This window comes from Lipotes vexillifer, unplaced genomic scaffold (assembly GCF_000442215.2).
Source record: "Lipotes vexillifer unplaced genomic scaffold, Lipotes_vexillifer_v1.1 scaffold184, whole genome shotgun sequence".
Classification (NCBI taxonomy): Eukaryota; Metazoa; Chordata; class Mammalia; order Artiodactyla; family Lipotidae; genus Lipotes; species Lipotes vexillifer.
In genome coordinates, this window is record NW_006783561.1 from 303,107 (window position 1) to 325,889 (window position 22,783).

The 22,783-nt window shown below is 40.6% G+C and overlaps 1 protein-coding gene across 3 annotated transcripts; it reads left to right on the plus strand.

Moving 5' to 3' along the window:
* The first annotated feature begins 3,913 nt into the window (after positions 1–3,913).
* Positions 3,914–22,566, plus strand: CCNJ (cyclin J). Of its 3 annotated transcripts, none has more exons than XM_007456178.1 (6): positions 3,914–4,230; positions 4,888–4,997; positions 11,254–11,464; positions 18,393–18,692; positions 18,813–18,939; positions 19,530–22,566. In XM_007456178.1, exons 2-6 carry the CDS (start codon positions 4,929–4,931, stop codon positions 19,939–19,941), a joined length of 1,119 nt encoding a protein of 372 aa, XP_007456240.1. In that variant the 5' UTR covers positions 3,914–4,230; positions 4,888–4,928; the 3' UTR covers positions 19,942–22,566. The 3 variants fall into 3 exon arrangements, with proteins under 3 accessions (XP_007456240.1, XP_007456239.1, XP_007456241.1); XM_007456177.1 differs by having other exon boundaries at positions 3,915–4,230; positions 18,780–18,939; XM_007456179.1 differs by having other exon boundaries at positions 3,915–4,230; positions 18,816–18,939.
* The last annotated feature ends 217 nt before the right edge of the window (positions 22,567–22,783 follow it).

The window sequence follows — 22,783 nt, forward strand, 5'->3', positions numbered from 1 at the left end:
GCAATGGCAGGTCCCAAGGTACTGGAGCAGAAGCCCTGAGGGTTGGGTAGGAGCTGGTTCTGTTCCTTCTAGGTGTGCACTCTCCCTGCTCTCAGCAACGTCTTTACCTTAGAGGGGGGCAGCACTAGAGCAAGGAGGGCTGGAGTGGGCACCCGGTGCAGGTTGGGGCTTGTGCTGGGGTGGTTCCAGCACACCAGTCATAGCTCAGGACAGCTCCCCATCCGCCACTTCCGTGAGCACCAATAATGCCCACCCTTGCCCCATTCAGATGCAGTGCTGGGTCCAAGCTGGCCACTCTCCTGGGCACAGCAACCTTCACCCTAGTGGGGAGCTGCACTGGGGGTAGAGGTGCCAGAGCGGGTGCTTGGCGTGGGCTGGGGCCCATGCTGGGGTGGTCATGGGAAACTGACCAGAGTCCTGGGCAGTTTCAGTCTGTTTCCTCCACCTTATCCAGTAGTAAACAAACATGCACTTTTCTTGAGCAGAGTCTAGGTTTCGTATAGCCCTCCTGTTAGTCCCACTGGTTTTCAAACCAGCTAAGAGAACTCTTCCTGGTGTCAGACCCCAGGGCCGGGGTGCCCAATATGTGGTTCAAACTGTTCACTCCCCAGGGAGGATCTCTGAGCCCTTGTAATCTCCCTCCTCTTCTGTGTCCCCTTCTAGGGGCACAGGTCCCAGTTCTCTTCCCTTCCTACCTGACTCTGTGTGGATCTTTCTTTACAGCCTTGGTTGTATAAGAGTCTTTCTGCCAGTCTTCAGTTTGTTTTCAGTGAGAATTGCTCCACGTGTAGATGTATTTTCGATGTGTACGTGGAGCAGGGGAGCTCATTGTCCTTCTATTCCAACATCTTAATCTCGGGCCACGCTGATATGCTTTAAATTTAAAACCTTTACAACTGGATAATGATCAGAGATTTATGGGGAGTGTTAGGCCTCTTTCACTATAGAGGACTTTGCAAAATGTCCTCTCATGTCTTTGCAAGAGCAAAGAACCTAAAATGTTAAAGTCAGAAGCAATCTCAGTCATCACTCAGTTCACTTTATAGATGAGGAGGGCAGTGACCTGCCTTAAGGCCACTCCACTAAAAAGCAACAAATCAAGAACCAGGAACCAGAGCCCAGGGCTTCTGACTTCAAGTCGTTTGCATCCAGTCGAATACGATGTAGACATTGAAAGGAATTCTGGATGTTCCGTTATGGAATGTTCACAAAAGCTAGGGACACAACACGGTGTAATGTGTTACCATTTGTGACAAAATGGGGCAAAGAGATAATGTACATGCATGGTTATAAATATCTGGATATCCCTGGAAGGAAAGAAAAGCAAATAGTAATGATGTTGCCTCTAGGAAGAACTGGGATCAAGGGAGGGAGGGAGAAATGCTAGTCACTGGATACAGTCTTCTACTGTTTGAATGGTTTACCTTTTGCATGCATTCATTTGAATAATGAGTGAACTGTTTAAATAAACAATTTAAAATCAGTAGCTTTTCACTGTCTAAAGTTCAGGGAGTTACAAAAACTCTGCAGACTCTGGTACCCTCTCATCTCTTGCCAAACCCGTCTTGCGCCTTATGCTGCAGGCACATGGGTTCCTTGCAGTTTCCTTACTCCGCTCATTAAGTAGAAGTTCTGCCTTTTTAACTTCCACCCTCTCATACCTTTACTGATCACTGCTTTTAAGACTTCCTATCTCCTCTACACTCCAGGCATACCCTGTCCTTCACGTTCATTCCAAACATGCCTTTTCCTTAGGGCCTTTGCATTTACTGTTCTCTCTGCCTGGAACACTCAGCCTCCAGATATCTGCATGCTCCCTAACCTCCCTCGGGACTTGGCATACCCTACTTATCATAAAACAATGTCCACCCACTGTCACTTTCGTTTCTCTTTTTATGTTTATTTTTCTTCATAGCACTTGTCACTATGTGACTTTGTTGGTTGTTGCTGTTCACTTATTAGAATATACACTGTATTCTATATAGGGAGCAGACTCTATTTTATTTAGGAATTAAGTAAATACCTAAATTGTATCCAGCTTGCCCTAAAGGAATTAATGAAGAAATGTAATAAACCTGAATTTTGCATTTTAGGGCCACATTGGGAAAATTTTATATATATATATATATATATATATATATATATATATATATATACTCACACACACACACACACATACACACACACATTGGGCATTTGTAATTCTCTTTTTAATTTTCTATTCATTTCTCTAACTCATTTAGAAAGTTGAGGTATTCGTCTTTTTCTCATTGGATTGCAAAAGTGCTTTATATACTCAGGAGGCAAGGAGGTTCATAGGAGAAGGGTGGAACTGAGCTGGATTTGAAGGCTAAATAGGACTTCGCTGGGTGGTCAAAGGGTGAGGAGGGTGTTCTAGGTGTAGGAACAGCATGTGCAAAGGTCCAGAGGTGGGAAACTGTGTTTGGGGACTGTGTTAATTTCATAGGGCTGCCATTAAAACAGTCATCACAGGGAAGCTCAAGAGGGAGGGGATATGGGGGTATATGTATACATATAGCTGATTCACTTTGTTGTACAGCAATACACATTCCAGTCCTTTTATCATATCCAGAAATCCAGAAATTGTGAGAATGATTTCTGAACACATATCTCCCAGTGAAAAACAACTTGAAAGTAGAAGCCATGAGAGACAGCCTACTTATTAAACTGATGATTATAGTCTGTGACCCATTCTTCTGAAAGTGTTCTTAAATAGGCTCTGGACATTTAAGTTACTGGGAAGCCAAATTATTGTCATAGTTGCTTAGGGCACATGAATTGGAACCTGAGGAGGTAGGTACTATTTAAATGCCATTATAAATGGCATGGAGCTTTTAGCCTGATGTGGCCATCTCTCTAGGAAACTAAGATAGGCCAAGGCAGCCTCTCCCCAAATGATGCTGGGCTAGACTGGGCTCTGCCAACTTCTGCTTCTGAGTTTTCCTTGTCTTGCCATTGGTTCCTGAAGCCCTACTCTCCTGAGCATAAGCATTGTGTCACGTGGCTCACAAACATATTTGTAGCTGTTCTTCAAGTATATGAAGAGGTCAAAACTAAAACTCAGATTCATGCAACATACATTCATTACTTAATTGTAGATCTCTATCATGCATCTTTTGGGACAAAGGATTCCAAGTAAAAGGGTTAGGGTTTCATGATTTATTTTTTAATATTTAAAGAGGTTGATGTACATTCTCAGAAGTGAGGATCACTGTCCTGGGCTGACCATCTACTTCTGTTGTGATATTCCACTAAACAAGTTAAAGTACAGTTGATTAGATTTCACACTTAAGGTCTTACATCACCTTAACTGGAGTTTTTCCACAGTTTTTTTTTTTCCTGATTTACGACCGCAGATGGTTAATTACATCTGCTACAGATTTGACAAGCTAGGTTACTAAAGGTAATCTTCACCGCCTTCATTCAAAGCTTTGGGAATCTCTAAAGCAAAGGAAATAAGGAGGACGAAGAGAATAATTAGGTTTCTAGAAGGAATAGGTTTCGAGGTGGAACTTGAGGCAGAATTTCACAAAGAAAGCAACTTTAGGGGCTTCGGAAACGAGTAAAGCACAAATGGAGGGACTGATAATCCCATCCCTCGCATGTACGGGGCTGTTGTAACGCGAGATGAGGCCGACTCAATCCACTCCGAGAAGGGTTTATAAAACGCCAATTTGAGGCATCGGAACTTTCCTCCTCCGCATCGGGGAGCCATCGAAGGTTCTCAGCAGGTGAGAGGCATGACCGGATTGGCCAACGGAAGGATGATCAGCATTTTAATTTCTCCGGCGCTCTCTTCAGACCTCTGCCCGCACCTCAGGCCGGCTTTGCGGTAGGTGGTGTTGGGGCTCTCGGGCAAAGCGAAGCGCAGGGCAGCGTAGAGCAGACCGGCTATGCTGCCGCGTCCGGCTGGGGCCGCCAAGCCTCTGCCGGGCGTTGCACCTGGGCCCGGCCCGGCCGCCCATTGGACGGCTCCGGATGACCCGGCTGTATCGCGAGACGAGATTGGCAGCGGCGGGGCCGCATGTGCCCCCGCGCTGGCTTTGTACGCGGAGCCGCCTGCCGGGCCTTTAACAATGGGCGGCGCGAGCGCCCCGGCGCTGGGCCCGAGCTGAGGCCGGCGCTTCGCGGCCGACTGTCCGCAGCATGAGCGGGGCCGGCGTCCCCCGCACGCTGGCGGGGCTGGGCCTGTGAGGGCCGCGGTTCCGGGTAAGGGAGGCCGCCGTGGGAACCGGCAGGCCTGGGCTGGCGGCGGGGCACCGGACCCGCCCGGCCCGGCCTTTTGTTCGCCTTTCTGGGGCCGCGCGATCCCGTGCGCTCCTCTGGATGAGGAGACGGCGGCCTGGGTGCGCGATGGGGCCAGCCGGGCCTCGAGGAAGTTCCCGGGGAGGAGGGCGCCCCCGACTGTCTGCTGCGGGCACCCGGAGCCGCGCGGGCGTTTGTCTCCGGGTTTCTCGGCGGGAGGTTTTCACCTCAGGGGGGCTGTGACTGGTGTCAGGTCTCCTCTTCTCAGGGCCGGCTGGAGAATTAAAGCCGGGGCTCCGGGAGTCCGAAGCTCGGGCCTCCCGTCCGGCTTTCCCGAGCACGCGCCCGGGTCCGCGCCTTGGGAGCTAGGGCCCAAGTTGGTCCCAGTTTGCCCGGCTCCCGGTCCGGCCGTTCTCCAAACAAGCCGGCTTCTCCTGACCCGTGGCTCGGGCCTTACGTGCGGCGTCAGGGAATTGGTTTGGATCGGTGCTGATTTTAGGACGAGTCAGGTGAAGATGAACAGTCGCCCAGGGTGGCCTGAGGTCACACGCCTCGGGGAGGGGGCACGGAGGGGCGCGTGGAGGGAGCTGGCAGTGACCGCGTCTGGGGTGTGTCTTACAGACTGAAGTTGCCGCGTCTGGCCAGGCGCGCCGCCGGGTCCCATGGAGCTGGAGGGTCAGTGGTGGCGGGGACAGCTGGCTGCAGATATCCATCAAGCTCTTCGATACAAGGTAACCGCGATGCCCCGACCTTTCCATTCGGTGTCTTATGCCAGTTAGTATGAATCTCGGCTCCCTGGAAAGCCCTGTCCGGGTCTTTAGCCACTAGTTTCCAGACCAGAAAAGGTGAGTTTGCCTATTTGCTCAAGGTTAATTAACTTCTTGGCTTCTTCCCTGGGTTGTAGCAGAAGAACCTGAAACTTGAATGAGGTGGGGGTGGGGCATGGTAGTTGGGAGAGGGAAGGTGTGAAGGGACATTCTGATGTCCTTGTTTCCAGATGGAACATGGATTTCATACTGTATTTAAAAACATAAGTGTGCTGGCTTTTTATTGGGCAGAGCAGCCCTCCTTTATTCTATATTTGCTGTTGCATGCAGCTGTCTGTTATGTCACATTTGTACAACAGTAAATTCCCCAGCCTTTCCACTAACTTGCTGTGAGACTTTGGACAAGTTACTTAATTTTCTGCTTCTCAGTTTCCTCATCTGTCAAATGAATAATAGAACGTGCTTTATGGGACGACTGTGAAGATTAAAATGAGGTAATACTGTAGATGTGCTCAGAACAGTGCTTGGCATATAGTAAGCACTAAGGAAGTGATAACTATTTGTTATTCTCTACCCCCAAAACCCCAAGACTTGGGGGGTGTTCAAAAAGCCTTAAGGTAGGAGTTAGCTGCGCCTTCAGCTAATATCAAAGGCCAGGAGTAGACCTAGTATATTTTAAAAGATTTTGGGGAAAAAGTACACCTTTCTGGCACAATGCAAATTTTGTTTATTGTTGCTCCTAAGTAACAATTTTATTCTGTATGTCACATCTCAGTGAAATGTGTCAGCTCTGCATCTTTGATAACCAGAAGAGAGACCAGATCCAAAATTAACTCTAACTTAATTTCACTGTGGATAGAGAGAGCCACTCATTATGTATAGAAAATTGGAAAGAAGCAAAACAGCTGACTCTTTAATAAAAAGGCTGCTCAGTGTTGGAGTTGAGAGATCCTGGGATGACAATAAACTTGTATCTTGATTTTTTTTAAACCAGGTTAAGTAGATTAGAAAACCTAATTCTAACTTAAATTGTTACAGTTGTACCCTTTTCTAAAGTTTGAGTTCTAAATGCTGCTTATTAATTCTGACATTCAGTCTCTTAGACACTCTAAATACACCTCAGCCCCCTAAGAGGCTGTCTGTACTACAGAAAAGTCTCAACTATGGCATGGTTCTCTGGAATGTTAAGAAGAGAGTTGCGGGTTTTCCACTTTGAAAATTGTCCACATACCTTTGTTTTTTTCTTTTTTTTTCAGATGTTGTCTTTCAGTTTTAAATGCTCTGATTTTCTAAGTATCAGCTCTTTATTCCTCTGGTATGTGGTGAAAATAATATTTGATGTTAATGATACATATGTTTTGTAATGACATGAAACTTAAAAGATTTTTCTTGGTGATTTCCATGGTTTTCGATTCTTACATTTTATGAGCAATTTTAATCCTGAGTGATTACCTGAATTAATTTTGTTAGTTGAGGTTGGAAATGGATTTTTTTTCCAGCAGATTTGTTGAATGTTTTTGTGTATTGAGCTCTGGGGAGGATCCAGGGAATAAGACACAACCTGTACTAAACTTACTTACAAACTATCAGAGGACGAGATAGCACAGGGCCTGAAAGAATGCTACTGAAAGTTGTCTTGGGCCACCTGTGGCATGCTACTGTGGGTTGTCTTTATTTTATCTTTAAGCATTGTGCAAGCCACATTCTTGCTATTTGACACAATGGCCACACTTTATAATTTGTTAATCAGTAAAACTTGAACCTGTGGAACTGGAGAGACCACTGTTTATAGTATAATGAAGTCAAGGAAAGTTAAAATGAACTTTTCTCACAGAGAATACATGTTAATTCCAGGCTATTAATTAGGTGATTTAGTTGGGTAGTCATATGCTTATTCAACATATTTGCATGCCTACAGTGTGCAAGGTGCTATGCCAGGGGTTGGAATGGTAATAGTGAATGAGACAGACATGATCCCTACCTTTATGGAGTCTAATCTCATACAATTTAGAGCATCTGAATTTAGGTCTTCCTTTGGGCAGTTGCCATTCAGGCACAATGGAAGGTATCTATGTTTAGACCCAAGGTTTGTGGAAGAATAATTGGTGTGACCAGCCTTGCATCTACTAAAGAGTAAAAATTACAACAAATGAAAATCCTCTTTAACCCCAAATGCCAGCTGTACTGTTTTTGTAAAATACAATCACTTCCCCCTGCACCCCCAACAAAGCAGCTGTCCTCTTATACCCTGTGTCTTCTCTTTCTTCTCATTGTTTTGCTATGTATACTAGTGTCTTAGGATGCTTGGGGAAGTATTTTCAGGAGCCTTTATGACAGATGGGAACAATGCTAATTTTGTGAGAAGCATCAAGAAAATATCCCACAGAGTTGTGAGTATTCCTTCTATGCCTTTATTTCCAGCCTGACTGGACAGTTAACCCATTCTGGGAAGGGGATGGCATTTAGGGTGGTGAGCTAGTGGGGACCTGAGATTGGAGATGGAGATGACATGTTTAGGTCTCTATGTGCTTTGGTCCTGTGGGATCCTGAGAAGCAGACAGGAGCAAGAGTATCCAATTCTAGGGGATCAGGAATAGACATTAGAAAAAACTCATAAGCTGAGAGAAGCATAGGTCATTTTCTCATGCATATAACTGCACTACATGGACAAGGAACTAAATCTGACAGCCATGTGATAAGCCTTTGTACTTTACCATTTAAAATAATATAAAGAGAATGTATTGGACACATTGTTAACAGTCTCCTAGTGATGGCCCTTGGATTCCTGCCTTTGTTTTGTTTTCATTTGGCAAAGTTAACATAGTTAAAAATAAAGTCCACAAGTGTTTTCCAGCTAAGTTTCCCAGTGCATCTTTAAGACCTTGTTCAGGCCTCTTTTACAGAAAGCCTGCTCTGGTTTTGTTTTTTCCTAACATCCCACCCCGTGAGCTGGGTTAGATCTCCCTCCTCAGTGTTATATAATACCCTGTCATTACTATATTATATTCTAATAATCTCTGTATTTTGGTTCACTTGCTGGAGAGAGGCTTGAAACTGTATTCCAGCTTTTACCCCTGAGGTTAAGCACAGTATCTGTTACATGGGAGATGCTCAATAAATGTCACATGATGACAGCTAAGAAAGTTGAAATTTGAAATGGTAACTCATTTACACCATTGTAAAAAGCTACAGAAATGGTAAAAAAGAAGAGAAAAATCCTAGAGACTACATGAGAAATTCACATGTTCCCTTTATTTAGAGAAATTAGTATTTTTTCTCTTCAAAGAGTTGAGCAAGCCTAAGCCAATGTGTTTTCTTTTTCTTCAATAGCATTTGTTGATTCTTTTTTCACTTATACAAAAATTAAAAACATAAAATAGCCCATTAGCCTATCTCCCAAGTAACCCCTACTAATATATTTTTAAGTGATACATGCATATGGGTTTAAAAATTTGGGGATAGTATCTGGTGTTTTATTTATTTGCTTATTTACTTTGGCTGCGCTGGGTCTTCGTTGTGGTGCACGGGCTTCTCTAGTTGCGGCACGCAGGCTTAGCTGCGGTATGTGGGATCTTAGTTCCCCTACCAGGGATCGAACCCGCGCCCCCTGCATTGGGAGCGCAGAGTCTTAACCACTGGACCACCAGGGAAGACCCAGTATCGGGTTTAAAATGAGCTTTCCCCAACCCTCACTATTCCCTGATTCCCTAAGGTTACCAGCATTATTTTTTTTTTCCTGAAAAGATACCCAATAAATTAGTATATTTGCAAATACAATTTTTTCGTTGTTGATACAAGAGGTTATAATATATATTCACTGTTCTGTACCTTCATCCCACCCCGCCCTCACTCAGTTTGTCAGAATTTTCCATATCAACACATATAGGTCTGCTGCCCTTTATTTTAATGTCCACATTGAATCGATTTCCCTTAAGTTTATTTAATTAGTTCCTTGTTGCTAGACATCAAGCTTTTTAAAAAAATTAACGCTTACTTTGAGACCCCCTATACCCTTTACCCAGTCCTCCCTCCCCATCGCCCCCCCCACCCCCATGGTAACCATCTTGCAAAACTATGGTGCAATTATCACAGCCAGGATAGTATTGATATTGATCCAGTCAAGGTACAGAACATTTTCTGTACATTTATCACCACAAGGATCTCCCATGTTACCCTTTTATAGGCACACCCTCTTTCCTCCCATCCTCATCCTCCCTTAACCTCTGGCAACCACTGATCTGTTCTTTATTTTTATAATTTTGTCATTTCAAGAATGTTACATAAGTGGAATTATGCACTATGTGAACTTTGGGGATTGGCTTTATCCACTCAGAATAATTCTCTGGAGATCCATGCAGGTTTTTGACATTACCTTTTTATTCTGCCATTTTGCTATTAAAAAGGAGGAGCAAAAGACCTCCTTATATGTAGGATAAATTCCTAGGCCTGGTGTTGCTAGCTTAAGGGGTACCTGCAGTCTGCATTTTCAAAAATTTATATTACCTAGTTCTCCTTCAGAAGGTTATTATCAATTGTCAGTGTCACCAATAATATATGGGAGTTCCTGTATCCACTCTTGATAGCATAAGCAAAAAGTTAATAAAATATAATCTGGTAAGTGAAAAACTATATAGTTATCCCTCAGTATCCATGGGGAATTGGTTCCCGGATCCCTGCGGATACTGAAATCTGAGGATGCTCAAGTCCCTTATATAAAATGGAGTAATATTTGTGTATATCCTACACAGATCCTTCTGTATACTTTAAATCATCTCTAGATGACTTAATCATCCATGTTGTAGCATATATCGGAATTTCATTCCTTTTTAAGGCTGAATAATATTCCATTGTATGTATAGCATTTTGTTTATCCATTCATTTGTTGATGAACACTTGGGTTGTTTGTTTCCACTTTTTGGCTGTTGTGGACAATGCTGCTATGAACATGGATGTACAAATATCTGTCTGTTTGAGTCCCTACTTTAACTTCTTTTGTGTATATACCTAAAAGTAGAATTGCTGGATCATATGGTAACTCTACATTTAATTTTTTTTGAGGAATTGCAATACTGTTGTTCACAGTGGCTGCACAGTTTTATATTCCTGCCAATACACAAGGGTTCCAATTATTCTATATCCTTGTTGACACTTGTTAGTTTCCGTTTTCTAGATTTTGTTTTTGGGTTTTTTGACAATAGCAATCCTAATTGGTATGAAATGGTATCTCATAACGGTTTTTATTTGCATTTCCCTAATGATTAGTGATTTTGAGCATCTTTTTATGTGCTTATTGGCCATCTGTACGTCTTCTTTGGAGAAATGTTTAGTCAAGTCCTTTGCCCATTTTTTAATTGAGTTGTTTTTTTTTTGTTGAGTTGTATATATAAAAGAGTCCTTTATTTAATCTGGATATTAACACCTTACCAGATATATGATTTGCAAATAGTTTCTCCCATTCTGTGTGTTGCCTTTTCACTCTGTTGATAGTGTCCTTTGATGCACAAAAGTTTTTATTTTGATGAAGTCTAATTTGTCTTTTTTTTTGCTTTTTTTTTTCCTGTGCTTTTAGGGTCATATCCATGTTACTTCCTTCCATTGTGATACCTTTTGGGTTTAGTGTGGCATTATGCTGAGCTCATAAAATGAATTTAGAACCCTTCCATCTTTCTCTGTGTTCTACAAATACTTTAATAGTATAGAAATTTTCTAATTTTTTAAAAAATGAGAAGCCTGATTAGAAGATACTAGTGGATGTATACTAGTCTGTACCTTCCACATCCCTGCATGTATAATACAGTATGCATCATACGAGGAACATATCTGTTACCTTCTAACCAAAAGCTTTGAGCTTCTTGTAGGGGGTGTGTATGTATGGTTTGGTTGGTATTTTGGTAATCTGTTTTCCTGAAAACACCTGGTAGGGAAAACAGGATTCCCTTATTAAAAATCTTGTTAGAATACATTTATTCCATAATGCAAGAAACACCTATAACTGGTTATGTCAGATGTGGTTAAGAATAAGGAGAAAAGTTTGGTTTTAAATTTTAAATGCCATTCATTATCCTGCCACTTAACTTTTTCATTTTTGTGTTTTACTCAAGAAAAGTGTGTTTTAGGCACTTGTATCAATAATATATTGGGGAAAAAGTGTCACCTTTGCACCGTGGGAATAATTCTTCTATATGCTATGTTAGACTAAATGTTGTTCCTCTTGATTTAGGAGCTGAAGTTACCTTCCTACAAAGGCCAGTCCCCTCAACTAAGTCTTAGAAGGTATTTTGCTGACTTGATTGCGATTGTGAGCAATCGTTTCACCCTCTGCCCTTCTGCCCGACATCTTGCTGTCTATTTGCTGGACCTGTTTATGGATCGGTATGACATCTCTATCCAGCAGCTGCATTTAGTTGCACTTTCCTGTCTGCTTCTAGCAAGTAAGTATGAATCTGATATACATGACTGGAAAATTCCATTGTTTATAATGAAATAAATTTACATAGAACTCAGTGAAATATCACCAAATTCCTTTCATTCCAGTTTACTAGTATCAGAAAGTTTATGTTGAAAGTGCTTTTTGGCATAGCAATTCTTAACCAGACATATTAAGAAGTGGCTCTGGAGTCTTTTAAAAGCATGTGTGCCTGGGCCTTACATCCTGAAGATTCTGATACAGATGTCTAAGCCACTCCAGATCTCCTGACTCAGAGTCTACATCATGGGGCCTGGATATTTTTTAACTTTTTAAAAGTTCCAAAGGTGATTCTGATGTACTTTTCCAATTGAGAACCATTGTCTTAAAGCAGTGGTTCTCAACCAAGAGCAGTTGTGCCTCATGGTGGGTATTTGGCAATGTGTGGAGACAGTTTTGGCCGTCGTCACAACCTGGGAGGAAGGGAAACATCTACAGTTTACAGGACAGCCCCACACAACAAAGAATTATCTAGCCCAAAATGTCAGTGGAGCTTAGGTTGAGAAACTCTAAAAGGTACCATACTCTCCTGTTGTTAGAATACCTTCTACTGGGTATGTAATGAGTTGGATTAACGAACTGAAGATTCATGTGCAACTGCTATAAATGTGAAAACATCTGCTTTTGCAGTAGGCAAAACTACGTAGTAAGCCGTAAGGTAGAATCTGATAATGAGCCTTTTGGTGCCTTTCTCGTAACATCTTCCTGTAACACATTTCATTGTTTGTTAGTACCTTGAGAGAAAGAGGGTGAGTAAAGGCATTGAGACTGAAAGTTTTCTTCTTTTAGTAATGTGAAAAAATGGTATTTGATATTGAAGTTGAATCCGTTATGTAGTTTTTATATTATTCATGTCATTACAATAGAAGTTTAAGTCCCACTTAAAGTAGCATGTGGAAACACTGACTGCCTTCACCTCTAACCTCCACTTGAGGGTTTAGGATCCAATGTGATTGCTGTCTAAGGAACATTCCTCCTCTACCCTGCCACCAGAATTATTTCTAAAACACCTTTGCACTTTGACTGCAAATAAACCTAAACCAAATGCAGGCCTGTGTGGTATCATTTATGAAACCAATCTCTGCTCAGATTTTCTTTTCCTGCCCTTATTTTTCCTTTCATCTGATGACCTCAACCTCTTATTTTATCTCCTTGAACAGGTCTTTTTGTAAGTTATTTCAACTCCTTTGTGGATCAGGCTGAATATAAATAAACATAGCCCACTGATGACTTTCCACTGCCTATGGGTTGAGGTGGAAACTCCTTACTGTAACATTTAGAACCTTTCATCTGGACCCAGCCACCTTTCTAGACTTGTCTTCCAACCCTGTCCCCATGTAACTTGAGTCAAATTCTTACCAGAATAGTATATTTCCTGAATATCTATATTCCTCTCTTAATCTGTTATCCTCTGAGATCCAGACACATCACCTGCTCCTCTCCCCACCATCTAGAAAGCCAGAGGTAATGCTTGTACATTTATAAGTAACCTTTAATTTAACCTTTAATTAAGGTTTCATCCTCATAAGCAGTCATGTGTACAATTCTGTATATGTTTCATCACTAGCTATGAAGCCCTTTGTGGTTTAATAGTTTGCATAGGATTGGAAAAACCCATACTTGATGTCAGATGTGTGAGTATCCACATGGAATGGCTTCTTGTTATCCTGAGAATGTTAGTTTATTATAGGATCAGTTTATAGTAGAGAGACACTGGAAGTCAAACATGCAAGTTAGGTTATTTTAAAAACTTGGGATCATTAATGACAAATTGCCTGCTGTGGTTATCACTGTCCTTTTACCACTGCCAAGCCCTACCTGGTCTATGCCTATGGACTGAAATTATGAGTGATGCATAGTCAGTTCGTAGACTGACTTATATTTGTGACTAAAATTACTAGTAACTTACTAAGTTACTTGGGAATTATAAACTAGATATTCATAAACTACATGTCACTACCAAAGTTCACGGAGGTCTCTAGTTGAATGACAACTCTGGCCACCATGCAGTGCTTGGCATTGGTGTCAGGTTTCTGCAATTTCCACAATTTGGGGAAAGGATACTTTATTTGTGCACCATCTTAGATTGGTTGGGATGGAGTTTTCAGTTTTCTTGTTTTTAAATTATCTATTACTGTTAGTTTAACGTCGTGATCAATTTATTTTATTGAAGGTTATTTGATTTAATCCGTGTAGTAGTATGTAGTTCTTTTGGCTCATTTTCCAGGAACTAGGCTTTAGGATTTGCATTTGCTGGGTTCAAATGTGAACTGTTTACCGCCTGTTACTAAAAGAGTCAGATACCTCCTCCCTTTGTTCTACTGACCCCACCCCTTTTTCCCTGAGAGAATTGCTTTTACATTGTTCCTCTTCCACTGGAGAGTGGGAAAGTGTGAGATAGGTGTCCCCCAGGGTCTCAGCTCCTCCCAAGTAGGCACTGGTCAAACGAGTTCAAGCTATCAGCTCTTCACTAGGGTCAGGAATCAAAGAGACTGGCCCTTAGTAGCCCACTGCAATCTCTCCTCCCTCCAGTCTAACTTTACTACAACAGAAGTGCTTAGGATGCTCATAAACTGGTAGCCTGTTTTCAGTATCTAATGTCTGTTTTAAATTTGTGGAGTTCATTCTAGTGTTTCTTACATTCTTACACTCTGTCTTCTTATATTTGGATTCTGATGTCAGCTTTCCAAATAGTTATCATAAACTTTATTCAAATAGTGCTTCTCTCCTCACAGAATAGATGTCCCCCTCCCCCAGCTGCTCCCTGCTTTGGGATGGGCAGCCTGTTGTGTAAAAGTGAAAAACAACTTACAGCTGACAGGACTGGGTGACAGCTGTATTTCAGTTATTAAATAGGTCGGAAGGCTTTTGGTAGTTCGGCTAAAAATGGAGCACAGCTTGTAAGTTCAGGTACTAATGCATATCCTGCTGCCTGGGTGTACATACTATTAGAGGTAGGAAGAAAGGGCCTACAGATTGGGGAGAGGTGTGTAGTGTTTTAGAGCGGGGATTATAGGAAATCTATATGGATATAGGTTTGAATCTCGTCAGCAATATGAATTTCAACAACTTGAACTTGAGTCTCAAGTTACTTCTCTATAAAATAAAAATAGACACCTTACAAAGTTGTTGTGAGGATCAAGTGGGGTAATATGTTTAAAAGCATGTTTGAAATTGACACATAAAAGTTAGCATTGTAATGATTAATTCCTCCATAAGTGTTCTATAATCTTCACTGGCTCCCTAGCCCCAAAGGTTTTGGCTCATTCCAGAAAAGACTCTGATTTATCCTGGGAAATTCTCAAACTCTAACTCTTTGACATGTATACCCTGGCTTTCCTTGCCTTCTGTGATCAGCATTGAACTTGTAGAGAGCATGGAAACAGTCTTAAACATGAGGCTTTTGATAATTTGCTCAAGGTATTGTGTAACTAAGATTTTGGAGTCAAGATGAAGCCAAAGTGAGATTATAGGCTTTTAATAGTAAAAATTTGTGACAAGAACTTGTTTCTCCTTGCTCACCAATACTGGGTTGACAAAGCTTTTTACTATTTGATGGGTGAAAAACTGTATTTCACAGATGATTTTGTGGATATATCAATTTTTAGTGAGATTAGAACCTTTTTTCTTTTTCCTATGAATTGTCTCTTCTGGTTCCTAACCCATTTTTTAATTAGATAGTCTTATACATTTGTGAGAGCTCTTGGTAAATATTAAGCATGACTTTTTTCCTACTTAGTAATAAAAGACTAGAATGTGGGTTGGCAGAGATTACAGTGACATCTGATCCATGCCCTACTACCACATATCTGCCATTCACTCCTGGCTTTGAAAATGTGCTGGTTTCCATGGCTAGATCTGAACATTTCCTATAAAGACAACCTGATGTTTTGTTTCTGTGGCCCCTAATTCTTTGTTTTTTTGGGAAACATGAGAATTTCCTGTGCCTTTATTTCCTGTTTGGGGGCCTTTATCAATATAATCACATGGCTTCTGGTATTTCCTTTCAATTAAAGAAACTGATCTTTGTGATCTGTATGTGGTGTTAACAGATAATTAGATTTAAAATAGTCACACACATAGCAGTTCAGCACAATAAAAACTGGATATGAATGCAGGTACTCATTGACGCTGTCACACATTTTGAAATCCTTTAATATCCATGTATCTGAGTGTATTACTATATATAATGAAAAGGTTCCAAAAAAACTTAAACCTTAATTAAAATCCCAAGTATGGTTATTTATGCAGCATGCAGGTTATTTTTTATCTTTGCAGATCACAATGCAAAGGCTTTCATGCTTGTAATAGCCAAGTACTTTATAAATATAAAAACCCCATGGATGCTTAATAATATAAAAGTTTGTCTATTCTGGTATTTAACCTGGTGTAGTACTTTGGTTTAGAAGCACAGATTTGGGAATTCAGACATAAATAAGTCTTCCATTTTGGGTCTGACTCAACTTAATTGACTTTAAATGAATTGGCCAACCTTGCTACCTTGGTTTCTTGAGCTGTGAAATTGGTCATATACAACTGTTTTCTGTGTTGAAAGTTTCAAGGAGATAATATGAAACATTCTTGATCCTTGAATTAAACAGTGGATTGTGGTATATTAATTTCTTCAAAGGAACGTCAAGCATGATATAAAAAAACTCATTAATTTTTTACAATAGTCCTTTGAAGTACACTGCCAGTGTTGCTGCTTCTACACAAATAGAGTACTTTGAAAGTCTTCATGATTCATTCAGAGGGACTGAACTAAATTCCTAGGTCATTCTCCTTCTGAAGAATTCCATTCAGTTATACTGAGAACAGTGGGTTCATCGCCTATATTTATGCAGTGATCATGCTGGATGACTGTCATTAAGACCACTTTAGTGCTTTCAGCTGTACTAAGAAATGCCTCTGGCAAAACTTGTGAAATTTATCTTTATGTGATTTGAATTGGGAAGGACTATCTAGATTCTTGAAAAGTCCGAATTATGTAAGTTTTTTGGATCATCTCTTACCTGCAGCGATGTTAAGAGTAGTTTAAATCTAACAAAGTTCAAAATTTCTGGAGTGGGAGCGAAATTTTAAACTTCTTTGGGACTAGGCTCTTCTTAAAGTTATGAGCTTAGAGTCTCTTGGCATAGGAGACAAAACCTTCTACTCTCGTTCACCCTCCCTAAGCAAAGACCAGGGTAGTTAGCAGTGCTTTTTCCCCAGCCCCTAAGGCAGGCTGACTTGAACAAACCTCACTGACTCCATTATGTGGAACATCTGGGCTGAGTGATTCTGGCCACTACCATTTGTTGTCGGAACTTAAATGTGTGGTGTAAACCCATTCCTTCTGGAAGAGAAACTTCACAGGGAAACTCATTTGGTTTCTTCTGGTTTGGTAGTCTTTGTGGTCTTCCCCCCAAAATGTTTTTTTGTTTGTTTTTGTTTCCTTGCTGTACATGGGCCTCTCACTGTTGTGGCCTCTCCCGTTGCGGAGCACAGGCTCCGGATGCGCAGGCTCAGCGGCCATGACTCACAGGCCCAGCCGCTCCGTGGCATGTGGAGATCTTCCCGGACCGGGGCACGAACCCGTGTCTCCTGCATCGGCAGGCAGACTCTCAACCACTGCGCCACCAGGGAAGCCCAAAATGTTTTTAAATGGATAAAATTGTAAGATTTCTAAAGAAATCAAATATATTTAAATAGTTATCAAAATAGTAGAACCAAAAATTTATATAGTAATATATAACATGTTCTAACTATAATTATGAACAAGTGCAAAAGCTATTGTGAGAAGTCTATAATAATTGCAATATAATATGACTTTTATACCTTAATGTAAAATAGAACATAATGCTAGGAGGTAGATAGCTTCAGTTTTAATTTCCCTTCTTCTATGGATAATCATGGAACAAAGACCCAAAGAGACTTGACGATAACTCTTTTGGTTCTGTTGCTGCATTTGAAAAATCATAATAGTACTTGATATCTTGAGTTTTCTCCAGCCATAACTTTTAGAAACATCTAAAGTGAATGATTTATATATAGTAAATGCTTGCTTGGAAATTAAAGTGTGAGATGGTACATAATCCATAGAAAAATTATTCAGGGGCTGGAGAGGGCATTTTATTCCTCAGCTGTGCATATGGATGAGTATTTCCTGAAAAGAAGTTAATGCCTTCAAATAATGACATTCAGCCATCAGAGCATCTTTACTCCTATTCTGCTTTGAGTAAGGGGATATAAAAGTGGTATAAAATATCCTCCCTTTTCTTAATAACAGACTTGGCTAGGTTTTTGTTTTGAATTTAGAAGAGGAGGAATAGGGTTTTTTGTATAATGAGAACGCTTATGTTAGATATTCACCCAGTTTTTTTCCTCTAATCTATTTGTATCTCTCTGGAATTGAGAATATGCTGAAAATATGCTGAGATGAAACACTTGATGCTTAGCTATTTTTGATTTTAGATAACTATGACATTAAATTCTTTAAACTTTCTTCTGTTCTAACATAATTTTCTTTTACCAACTACCGCCTGACCCCCAAAAGAAAAGTTCCTGAAAAGATTCAGCTGGTGAGATGACAGAGTTATTTTTTCATTGGCACATAGGACTGTTTTCATTACACAGTAGGACATATATCAAAATGTTTACACATTCCGTTTTTGTTTTTTGTTTTGTTTTTAGGGGAGGGTGAAGGGTGGGGAACAGAGGCACTGGGAGAGAAAACATGTAGATATGAGAACCACAGAGTTCTGGCACAATTGTATCTGCCCAAAGTAGGGGGAAAATGTCTTTGGATCTAAATCTTTGCACTAGGACAGCAGATCCCATTTAAGTGACTAGACTTAATTGATCACTCGCCTAACATTTTCTCTGTCTCGCTCTTATTTTCCTTTGCTTATAAGGTAAATTTGAAGAAAAAGAAGATAGTGTGCCTAAGCTGGAGCAGCTCAACAGCCTGGGTTGTATGACTAATATGAATCTAGTATTAACAAAACAAAATTTGCTACATATGGAACTATTATTATTAGAAACCTTTCAGTGGAACCTCTGCCTTCCAACAGCTGCCCATTTCATTGAGTATTATCTCTCTGAAGCCGTGCATGAAACCGATCTTCATGATGGCTGGCCAATGATTTGCTTGGAAAAAACTAGACTCTACATGGCCAAGTATGCAGATTACTTCCTGGAAGTATCTTTGCAAGGTGAGTCATTGTGGATGCCAGTAAGTGACTTGTGAGCTTGTGACTTGCGCATTCTGTTGCTTAGGTTCATTTTTGATGTCTCCACAGATTATGCCTTTCTAAATTATGCACCTTCTTTAGTAGCTGCAGCATGTGTGGCTTCTTCAAGGATTATACTTCGTCTTTCTCCAACGTGGCCTACAAGACTGCATCGTCTTACTGCTTACTCCTGGGATTTCTTAGTTCAGTGCATTGAACGGCTATTGATGTAAGCCTCTTTGTTCTTGTGTTTGTAATTTATTAACATTCTTCATGTATAAGGGGTCCTGGGAACAAGTTCTCAAAGGCCCAGAGCTTTTAGGATACTGGCTCTGACAGCTGCCTGCTGCCATGAGCAAGCCCCTATATGAGCAGTACTTGGTGGAAGGGGAATTCCTTTTGGCTGTTATCCAGGTAGAGGTTGTCATTGCTAGTATGATTCAGGGTACATAATAAGGAAAGGAGGTGCTCTTGCGTGAGCCCACAACTCTGAGATCATCCAGGCAAATTGTGCCTCATTCCCACATCTTTGAATTGTGGGACCATCAGGATGTCACCAAAGTGGCAGTCATATTTAAGTACTTATTGTGGACATAGCTCCCAAGCTGAAAATAGCTACCAGCAGCCAGTTCCCAAGGGCTCTACCAAGGAAAGGAGCTTTTAGAAGGCTAAGAGTGAGATCTTTCTGTTGAAATTATGGTTGCAGTGACTGCTACCTGGGCAGTGGGGCAGTCCAGTGAGTCAGCTGTTAAGGAGCTGGGGGTGGTGCATGGCTTTCCTGCAAATTTTTCTCAAGTTTCCTTTCTCTCCATGTTGCAGCGCTCATGACAATGATGTGAAAGAAGCAAACAAACAGAGAGGACAGGCAGGACCTCAGCCAGCACAACTAAGTGTGTTCCAGACAGCCTCCCAGCCCTCTCGGGCAGTTCACTTTCAGCAGCCTCAGTATCTCCATCAGACGCATCAGACCTCGCTGCAATATCGCCATCCTGTATCGGAACAACCAAGCTGTCAGCAGATTGTATCTACCACACACACCTCATCTTACACACTACCAACATGTCCTGCTGGCTTCCAAACTAGTGTTCAGGGCCTTGGGCACATGCAGACTGGTGTTGGGATGTCACTGGCAATACCAGTAGAAGTTAAGCCCTGTCTGAATGTTTCTTATAACCGGAGTTATCAGATAAATGAACATTACCCTTGCATTACTCCATGCTTTGAAAGGTGATTTTATGCGAAGGTAAGACTGGTAACCCAGACTGTTTGTGACTCAAAGCTCTGGGGCAAGCCTTTTGTAAACTTCTCTTCAAAAGGAAAGGGATCCAAATGGCATCAGAACTCTTCCAACCACCAGCACCAGGAAGACTGAATATCCCTTCCAATGCACCATGAATATCTGGGAGGACTAAGCTAACACTGCAAACACTTTAACAGTGTGTATGTCAAATCCTGTTAAAACACATCCTTATATGACACAAATTTTAAAGCCCCAACTGATGGCCCAAATATTTCAAAAACATTCAACACAACAGAAAACTTGGACAGACTTCAATTTGCCGTTTTGTGATTTGACCTGTGGTGGCCTCTGGGCCTAATGTTGTCAGAAACTAATGTTTATCTGTGGACTTGCCAAACAGTCTTCTTATGAAGGAAAGTTACAGTATTAATTTTTGAAGAGGTCCTTTTTTTTATTCTGCAGTTTTGAGTTATATTTTTGATCTACAAATGAATTTCTGACTAAGTTTAAACGCATGAATTGCTACGCTATACCAGTCTGTGCAGTTAAAAAAATTTTTTTTAGATATTCTATATAACTTCCTATCACAGGTAGTATAGGTATCTGGATTTATGTACTAAAATTAAGGGTGGAGTAGCTCTCTTATCTTAAAATCATGGTCATAAATTTTTGTTGTTTTTTCCCCTAAAGATCAGCCTCAAATCTTTAGAATTAAACACATTTAACTCAGGGAATTTGAACTACTTGGAAACTCTTAACTGTAATGCAACATGCTTTGGGAATGTTATAGTATGAACTACCTTAATAACATAGGTTAGTATACTCCTGCTAGAATGTGTTTTCAAATGAGAACATAATTGTATCCTAGAATGAATGAAGTGGTGGTTCCTATCATTCATAATACATATATAAGTTTTGCATTTCTCAGTGCAATCAATGATTTATACTCAGATTTGATATTATTCTAAAAAAGTTTTTTCAAGGGAAGGCAAAACTGTAAAATGTCAGTACTAGAATAAAGTCCCATAGGTTTATTGTGAAGTGGAACATGGCCAGGGTAGTTCTCAGGTTGTGCTAGAGCAGCACTTTGTTACATGGAAGACAGGTTTTATAAGCAACCTTTGAATCCAGCTAGTCAAGAGTAAGCAGGCAAAGGTGACTTTCATTAGATTGGCCCCAGGACTGCCCTGGGACATTTCACTATACTGGTGATGAGTGAAAACAGCAATAAGTCATTACAGCAAGGGCAATTTGGGGGTAAAAAGTTTGGAGGGAATAAACTGAAAAAGTAAAAAGAAAAAAATCATTGTACTAACTGAAACTGTATACATTGTGCTCTTAACTGTGGGAGAAGAGATATTTGGTGGAGGGAAGCTTTCTGATTTAAAAATTAGTAAGTTGTGTCTTTGTGTTTTTTTAAAGGTAGCACTTGAATAGAAGGGAAACTGCATGGCAGGTATGTAACTGCCACAATATGCATTGAAGACAAACTTATTATAAAGATGTTGTGGGTATGCAGCAGGAGTCTCAGTAATCAAGCCAATGGCTTTTGTTTGTTAGGAAGGGAAGGGACTCAACACAGCAGCGGATCGATCCAGATGGCTCCAGTAGATGAATGTGGGTGGGTGGCTTCTGTCAGGATGAATTCTTAGAGAATATCCTTTCCTTTAAAGAAAGGTAACTTTTAGAGTACATAAGTACATAGGGCATGATGTGGCGTTATTAGTCTGGTAGATAAAATGAAAAACCACTCAGGTAAGAACACTCACTCATGGCAGTTTTCAAGCATGAAAATTGTTTTCTGAAAGTATCACCACTTTCTCTTTACAGAAGGCTGCTAATTGGATTTTGGTAGTTCTTACCTCAAGAGAACTTGAATTATTTGGGGGAAGGTCGGTTCAAAAGAGAATATATCATTCACATTCAGAAACCTAGCAACCTGGACCAATTTTCAGTATTTTAACTACCTCAATAATACTATGAATGTAAGATACTGGGATAGAGATCCCAACTTGAAACAACAACTGGTGCCTATGGTAATTTAATGTCTTGTCAAATGCTTTTACTGACTGGTTTAAATGTCATTCTTGTTATAGAATATGCCTTTTTTAAAATCCTATAATAACACTTTCCCAGTTTATATTTAAAAAAGCTAAAGAACACTGGATTAACTTGGGGGGGCGGTGTAGAGTAAAATAAATAATTGGTTCCTGTCGCTGCATACCCAGGGTGGGGTGGGATGGGGTGGTTGGAGAACCAGAACTATTTTTAAAACATTAGGTTTCAATATAAATACAACTCACAACTGCTAGCTTCGGGGGGTGTGGGTGGGGGAGTGGTGTGGGTTTTGTTTTGTTTAATTTATTGATTAGTCTTTAAAGTAGGTTTTTTTGTTTTTTGAGATTACCGGACCATCATTAAATGTGTACTGTGAAGAAATTAATGATATGCATAAAGGGCTTTACCAAAGTCCACTAAATAAACACTAAAGTACAGACTGCAAACCAAAATGTATCTGTTATGACATTAATTGCAAATAGCAAGTATGGTGCTGAAGTCCACACCAATGGAATTAGATGAGTGCTATGCACTTAATTTTAAAATAAAACTAGTTTTTGGTAAAATGGTTTTGGTGTTTTGTTTTAAATATAAATATGGATATCTGCAGCTTCATTAAACCATATCATGTAAGTCAGACTTGGAATTATACTTACTAAGAAAAGGCTATCCAGATGGAGAATATAACCATAGTAGTGGGAAACATTTGTCCATTCATTATGTATTCCATACTGAGCACCAAAGCCAACAAAAGTATATTTGACACTGCCTTTTT